The sequence below is a fragment of the Salvelinus sp. IW2-2015 genome, unplaced genomic scaffold, assembly GCF_002910315.2.
Source record: "Salvelinus sp. IW2-2015 unplaced genomic scaffold, ASM291031v2 Un_scaffold1015, whole genome shotgun sequence".
NCBI classification, from domain to species: domain Eukaryota; kingdom Metazoa; phylum Chordata; class Actinopteri; order Salmoniformes; family Salmonidae; genus Salvelinus; species Salvelinus sp. IW2-2015.
In genome coordinates, this window is record NW_019942688.1 from 113,226 (window position 1) to 122,040 (window position 8,815).

Below are 8,815 nucleotides of genomic sequence, written 5' to 3' on the forward strand. Positions count from 1 at the left end.
TATCTATTCCACTTGATTTGGCAATGTAAACTTTAGTTTCACATGTCAATAAAGATATTTCAAATCAAATTAAGCAGTGCAGTTCAAGAAAGTAAAAAATTATAAAAAGTAACACAATAAAATAACAATAACGAAGCTATATACAGGGGTACCGGTACCGAGTCAATATGCAGTGGTCCAGGTAGTTGAGTAATTTGTACATGTAGGTAGGGGTGAAGTGACTATGCATAGATAATATACAGCGAGTAGCAGAAATGTATAAACCAAATGGGGGGGGGGGGGGGGGTCAATGCAAATAGTCCGGTGGCCATTTGACTAATTGTTCAGCAGTCTTATTGCTTGGGGGTAGAAGCTGTTAAGCAGCCTTTTTGGACCTAGACTTGGCGCTCCGGTACAGCTTGCCGTGCGGTAGCAGAGAAACAGTCTATGACTAGGGTGGCTGAACTCTTTGACACTTTTTAGGGCCTTCCTCTGACTTTGCCTGTATAGAGGTCCTGGATGGCAGGAAACTTTGCACCAGTGATGTACTGGGCCCTTCGCACTACCCCTGTAGCGCCTTACGGTCAGATGCAGAGCAATTTTCCATACCAGGCAGTGATGCAACCAGTCAGGATACTCTAGATCATGGGTGTCAAACTCTGGCCCGCGGGCCAAATATTGGCCCGCGGGTAATTATATTGGCCCGCGAGACAATACCAAATTCTACTAGAGCTGCCCGCCGGTATTATACAGCGCATTCACCGCTAATACTACGAATCCCATAATGCTCTGCTGTTGGTTTCGCGCGCCAATCAGGACAGGACCCAGAAACGCCCTCTCCTCTGTGACAGTAGTCATAGCAACATAGACGCTACAACTGTCAGCGCGCATCCCTTCCAGAAATGGCGAAAAGAAAGGCAGAAAACAGGAGCTTTCTGACAAGTGGGAGGCAGAATATCTGTTTACATATGTAAAAGACAAACCTGTTTGTCTTGTTTGTGGAGTCAACGTGGCTGTAAGTAAGGAGTACAACATTAGACGACACTATTAAAACGAAACACCATGACAAATACAAGGACCTGGACATGACTCAAAGGAGACAGAAAGTAGAGAGATGAAAAGAAGTTTGGTTTCACAACAGAATATGTTCAAAAAAGCCACATCAGTTTGTGAAAAAGTGCATGATGAAAGTTTGTGACCTCGTATGCCCAGAGAAAAAAGCAAGCATTTCAAACGTGAGCCTGAGCAGGAATTACATTTTATTTATTTAATTAAATGAATGCCATTGATGTGTTTTTTCATTTGAAATTCGATTTTGCATGTCTCCACTATAAATTATATATTGTATGGTAATAAGCGATGCTTGTTCCATATTCAATGTTAAAGCAAAACTTGTTTGGTCCATATTAAAAAGGTTCATTTGTTCAATGTTGCCCGCGACTTTGTTCAGGTTTTACATTTTGGCCCACTGGGTATTTGAGTTTGACACCCCTGCTCTAGATGGTGCAGCTGTAGAACTTTTTGAGGATCTGGGGACCCCACACACACACACCACAGACACACACACACTACACACTACACAGACACACACACTACACACTCACTACACATGACACAGACACACACACTACACACTACACAAACCCACACACTATACAACAAACCTACTGACAGCATGTACATCATATGTACGTGATTAAGCTCATATCTCCATGATGTTAATATCTATTGTCCATCTATATGTGGGCTTGTTGGGAGAACAGATGGAGAGATGGAGAGAGGTTTATACATGCCGAGTTACTAAGTCAGGTTGTCAGACAGTTAGGATATGGACATGGAATGACTTTGCATGTATTTTTACAATATAACCCCCCCCCCTTCTATCTCATTACTTTCTGAATACAGATTTAGCAATAGGAAAGGCATTTCAAAATGTCCAACTTAGTTTGCCCTTGCCTAAAGGCTACATATGAGAAAATACAAATCTCAGACGTATAAAATGTTTTACAAATTTACAATGATTTGGCAAAGTTTTTGTGACAACCCGTGATCCAAGGTGAATCAACATTCTATCAGTCAAAGCATTGTTCAAGGCACAGAAATATCTCCCTATTCAATCAACCTATTCAATCTCCCTATTCAATGATTCTCAAAGGAATGTGTTCCATGAAAGAATACCGTTTTATCCTGGAGGCAAGGGAACTTTTACTTTTGATTGAATGTGAGGGGAGAGAACTCAGAGCTATATTGACACAAACAGAGACTTCCATTTCCCAGGCCATTGATTTATTTATTTTTGTATTTAACCCCCCCTCCTTTTTCTCCCCAATTTCGATCTTGTCTCATCGCTGCAACTCTCGTGAGGCAAAGGTCTAGTCATGCGTCCTCCGAAACATGACCCGCCAAACCGCGCTTCTAAAAACTTCTAAGGCTAGGTGGCAAGTTTCACGTCCGGATGAAAAGCGTGCCCAAAGTAAACTGCCAGCTAGGATATGCATATAATTGGTCGATTTGGATAGAAAACACTCTAAAGTTTCTAGAACTGTTAAAATAATGTCTGTGAGTATAACAGAACTGATTTGGCAGGCTAAATCCCGAGGACAAAACATCCAGGGGGAAAAATTTTTAGGTCATAGGATTTCCCAATGGTTTTCTATGGGAAACCCAATTATGAGAACCTGTTGCAGTTCCTATGGCTTCCACTAGATGTCAACAGTCTTTAGAAATTGGTGGATGTTTTCTTTTGAGAAATGAATAAAGTAGTGCTATTCATTCCATGTGTCACTCTGATGGGCCCTACTATTTTGGTGCGCGTGAACAGGAATGCGCTCCGTTTATTTTTCCTCGGTATTGGAAACAGATTATCTCGTCTTAAATTGTATCGATTATTTACATTTTAGGATACCTGAGTTTGGATTAGGAACGCTGTTTGAAATGTTTGGACCAAGTTACAGGTAACTTATATTATTACTTTGTAGTCATGTTGGGCGAGTTGGAACTGGTGTATTTCTGAATCAAACGCCCCAAAAAACGGACATTTTGGGATACACAGAAAGAATTTATCGAACAAAACGACCTGCATTGTGTCACTGAGACATCTGGGATTGCAAAAAGAAGAGATCTTCAAAGGAAAGGCATTTATTATATCGTTATTTCTGACTTTTTGGTCGCACCTGCCTGGTTGAAAAATGATTTAATGTGTTTGTATGAGGTGCGCTGTCCTCAGATAATCGCATGGTCTGCTTTCGCCAGACCATGCGCCAGACCTGCTGCTTTTGCTTTCGCTTTTTGAAATCTGACACTGCGGCTGGATTAACAAGAAGTTAAGCTTTATTGATGTATTACACTTATATTTTCGTGAATGTTAAATATTGATATTCCTGTAGTTTGAATTTGGCGCTCTGCAATTTCACTGGATGTTGTCAAATCGATCCCGCTAAAGGATTGGCTCGTGAAGGGATCACTAAGTTAACACCCGCGGAAGCCAGCTGCACCAATGTGTCTGAGGAAACACTGTTAACCTGACCACTAGGAGTCGCTAGAGCACGATGAGCCAAGTAAAGCCAATTGTGCCCGCCTATGGGACTCTTGATCACGGCCGGTTGTGATCAAACCCGGGTCTGTAGTGACACCCTAGCACTGAGAAGTAGTGCTTAGACCACTGCGGGAGGCCTAGGGCATTGATTTAAGTGTGACTCCTATCTCTCTCTCTCTCTCTCACTCTCTCTCAAACAAAAAGACAAAGTTGGTGACTGTACAGACACACACAAACTGCACAAAGACACCTAAAACTCACACACACAATGACATTTCCGGTGTCTCTTTGCAATAACGTATCTAGATAGAAGGTACCCTGTTTACGTTGTACATGTTAGTCATTTAGCAGACTCTCTTATCCAGAGTCCCTTACAGTAGAGAGTAATTTAGAAGACTCTCTTATCCAGAGTCACTTACAGTATTGAGTCATTTACAGACGCTCTTATCCAGAGTCACTTACAGTAGAGAGTCATTTAACAGATTCTCTTATCCAGAGTCACTTACAGTAGAGAGTCATTTAGCAGATTCTCTATCCAGAGTCACTTACAGTAGTGAGTAATTTAGCAGACGCTCTTATCCAGAGTCACTTACAGTAGAGAGTCATTTAACAGATTTCTCTATCCAGAGTCACTTACAGTAGAGAGTCATAACAGATTCTCTTATCCAGAGTCACTTACAGTAGAGAGTCATTTAGCAGACTCTCTTATCCAGAGTCACTTACAATAGAGAGTCATTTAGCAGATGCTCTTATCCAGAGCCACTTACAGTAGAGAGTCATTTAACAGATTCTCTTATCCAGAGTCACTTACAGTAGAGAGTCATTTAACAGATTCTCTTATCCAGAGTCACTTTACAGTAGAGAGTCATTAGCAGATGCTCTTATCCAGAGCCACTTACAGTAGAGAGTCATTTAACAGATTCTCTTACCAGAGTCACTTACAGTAGAGAGTCATTAGCAGATGCTCTTATCCAGAGCCACTTACAGTAGAGAGTCATTTAGCAGACTCTCTTATCCAGAGTCACTTACAGTAGAGAGTCATTTAACAGATTCTCTTATCCAGAGCACTTACAGTTAGTGCATTCATCCCCAGTTTCTTACGTAGGTTGGCGACCTGCGTGCGTGATCAAGGAAGCCACCTCAAGCCTATAACCCTCGGCAGGCAAACAATTGCCGCATTGGAACACTGAGGGATCCAAATTGTCCCGAAACAGCGTAGTAGATACAGCTCCTACAGCACTTTTTTTGGTTTTCATTTACTTCTCCAGACAAAGAGGGATCAATCGGAAAACACATCTGGGACTAACTTTGTTAGCTTGATGGCTAACATTAGCAGCTTAGCGGCTCTTTAAAGCAGACTTTAACCTGTCAGTTAAGCTGTTAAAAGCTAACCGCGTCACGGAATCCATGCAAAAAACTAATGGGGATCCATAATAAATACAAATACAGATAGCTAGGTGGGACAACCACATATCACAGTTATAGTAAGTCCATTTTTTCTCAATAATGTAGCTACCAGCAAAGTCAGAGCGCCGGAGGAGATAGGAGACCGTAAAACGGCAACCAACTATTGTGTGTTTTTTCACGTTATTTGTAACATATTTCGTACATAATGTTTCTGCCACTGTTTGTTATGACCGAAAAAGCTTCTAGATATCAGGACAGCGATTACTCAGCCCGCACTGTAGGAATACTTTTTCTTCAACGAGTCAGATGGGAAGGATTTACTTCAGACGCCCGACAAGGCCCTCATCCCTGTCATTCGCAGGAGAAAGAGACAGAGATATCGGGGACGAAGATCTGGGTGCCCTGTAAGGATCCAACGCCGAGCGGGTAATCTCCCTTTACCATCGGTCCTATTAGCCAATGTACAATCAATGGAAAATAAAATAGACAAACTACGATCATGTATATCCTACCAACGGGACATTAAAAACTGTAATATCTTATGTTTCACCAAGTCGTGGCTGAACAATGACATGATTAACATACAGCTGGTAGGTTTTCATATTTTTCGCCAGGATAGAACAGCGGGCTCTGCTAAGACAAGGGGTGGCGGTCTATGTATGTTTGTAATCAACAGCTGGTGCACGAAATCTAAGGAAGTCTTGAGGTTTTGCTCGCCTGAGGTAGAGTATCTCATGAAAAGCTGTAGACCACACTATTTACCGAGAGAGTTATCATTTATATTCTTTGTAGCTGTCTATTTACCACCACAAACCAATGCTGGCACTAAGACCGCACTCAATGAGCTGTATATGGCCATAAGCAAACAGGAAAACACTCATCGATGACGGCACTCCTAGTGGCTGGGGACTTTAATGCAGGGAAACTTAAATCTGTTTTATCTCATTTCTTCCAGCATGTTAAATGTGCAACTAGAGGGAGAAAACTCTAGACCACCTTTACTCCACACACAGAGACACATACAAAGCTCTCCCTTGCCCTCCATTTGGCAAATCTGACCTTAATGCCATCCTCCTGATTCCTGCTTACAAGCAAAAACTAAAGCAGGAAGCATCATTTACTCGGTCAATAAGAAAGTGTTCAGAAGAAGCAGATGCTAAGCAACAGGACTGTTTTACTAGCACAGACTGGAATATGTTCAGAGACTACTCCGATCGCATTGAGGAGTACACAATATCAGTCACTGGCTTCATCAATAAGTCCATCGATGACGMCCCACAGTGACCATACGTACATACCCCAACCAGAAGCCATGGATTACAGGCAATATCCGCACTGAGCTAAAGGGTTGAGGTGCCGCTTTCAAGGAGCGGGACTCTAACCCGGAAGCTTATAAGAAATCCCGCTATGCCCTCTGACAAACCATCAAGCAGGCAAAGCATCAATACAGGACAAAGATTGAAACATACTACACCGCTTCCGACACTCGTCGGATGTGGCAGGGCTTGCAAACGATTACAGACTACAAAGGGAAGCACAGCCGCGATCTGCCAAATGACACAAGCCTACAGACGAGCTAAATTACTTATATGCTCACTTCAAAGCAAGTAACAATGAAACATTCAAGAGAGCATCAGCTGTTCTGGACGACTGTGTGATCACGCTCTCCGTAGCCAATGTGAGTAAGACCTTTAAACAGGTCAACATCCACAAGGCCGTAGGGCCAGACGGATTACCAGGACATGTACTCCGAGCATGCGCTGATCAACTGGCAAATGTTTTCACTGACATTTTCAACCCGTCCCTGACTGAGTCTGTAATACCAACATGTTTCAAGCAGACCACCATAGTCCCTGTGCCCAAGCACACCAAGGTAACCTGCCTAAATGACTACCGACCAGTAGCATGCACGTCTGTAGCCATAAAGTGCTTTGAAATGCTGGTCATGGCTCACATCAACAACCCTAGTCCAACTCCAAGTTGCATACCGACCCAACAGATCCAAAGATGATGCAATCTCTATTGCACTCAACACTGCCCTTCCCCACCTGGACAAAAGGAACACATATGTGAGAATGCTATTCATTGACTACAGCTCAGCGTTCAACACCATAGTGCCTTCAAAGCTCATCACTAAGCTAAGGACCCTGTGACCCGCTACAACTGGATCCTGGACTTCCTGACGAGCCACTCCCAGGTGGGAAGGGTAGGTAACAACACATCCGCCACGCTGATTCTCAACACGCGGGCCCATCAGGGGTGCGTGCTCAGTCCCCTCCTGTACTCCCTGTTCACTCATGAATGCATGGCCAGGCACGACTCCAACACCATCATCAAGTTTGCCGATGACACAACAGTGGTAGGCCTGATCACCAACAACGATGAAACAGCCTATAGGGAGGAGGTCAGAGATCTGGCAGTGTGGTGCCAGGACAACAACCTCTCCCTCAACGTGATCAAGACAAAGGAGATGGTTGTGGACTACAGGAAAAGGAGGACCGAGCACGCCCCCATTCTGACTGATTGCATCACTGCCTGGTATGGCAACTGATCGGCTTCCGACCGCAAGGCAATACAGAGGGTAGTACCTCACTGGGGCCAAGCTTCCTGCCATCTAGGACCTCTATACCAGGCGGTGTCAGAGGAAGGCCCTAAAAATTGTCAAAGACTACAGCAACCCTAGTCATAGACTGTTCTGTCTCGACATTACTTCCTGATTCCTCCTCTACACATTCAATATTGACTTCTAACATTGACTGTCCTGAACCAACTGCATATGACTGGAATACTGATATCTGCTCCAGCAGCAGGTTCTACAGCAAATAATTCATAGTACACAGTGTACGTTTGTGTGTTACAAGTACAGATCAGTGTGCTTAAGTCTCAGATGCTGATATGGACACACACACACACACACACAGTGAGAGACAGGCAGCCAGACCTACAGTACCTGTTCTTTGACAGAGGCCAGGATAGCGGAGGTGGTCTCTGTCCCGTCTGATCCGTCTCCATTAGATGACGGTAGACCTGGACTCAGCAGACTGGCTCCCTGCTCTGATGGCTGGTCAGGCACCGGCATACCTCCTATAGACAACATCAATATCACGTTATATAATATACACACATCACATAGCATACCTCTTATAGACAACATCAATATCATGTTATATAATATACACACATCACATAGCANCAATATCACGTTATATAATATACACACATCACATAGCATACCTCTTATAGACAACATCAATATCATGTTATATAATATACACACATCACATAGCATACCTCCTATAGACAACAATAATATCACGTTATATAATATACACACATCACAACGAATACCTCCTATAGACAGCAACAATATCACGTTATATAATATACACACATCACATAGCATACCTCCTATAGACAGCAACAATATCACGTTATATAATATACACACATCACATAGCATACCTCCTATAGACAACATCAATATCACGTTATTTAATATACACACATCACATAGAATACCTCTTATAAACAACAACAATATCATGTTATATAATATACACATCACATAGCATACCTCCTATTGACAACATCAGTATCATGTTATATAATATACACACATCACATGGCATACCTCCTATATCCATACCTCCTATATCCTATATACAATATCATGTAGAATAATATACAATCATCATTACTAATACTCACAGTGTACCTCCTATAGACAACATCATCACCATGCTGGCTAAAGCTAAAACTGGCGAGTGTAGAGTGTATAGAGATATTGTTATCCACGTCGGCACCAACGATGTTAGGATGAAACAGTCAGAGGTCACCAAGCGCAACATAGCTTCAGCGTGTAAATCAGCTAGAAAGATGTGTCGGCATCGAGTA

The 8,815-nt window shown here is 42.7% G+C and overlaps 1 protein-coding gene across 1 annotated transcript in view; it reads right to left on the reverse strand.

Annotated features, from left to right (window-relative positions):
• Positions 1 to 8,815, reverse strand: part of LOC139024107 (catenin delta-2-like) — a gene marked incomplete at its 3' end in the record, with an annotated part of 231,751 nt that overhangs the window by 112,373 nt on the left and 110,563 nt on the right. The window contains exon 2 of the mRNA XM_070438555.1: positions 7,872 to 8,005. Within this exon, the coding sequence (XP_070294656.1) occupies positions 7,872 to 8,000 (129 nt within the window). The remainder of the gene's footprint in view (positions 1 to 7,871; positions 8,006 to 8,815) is intronic.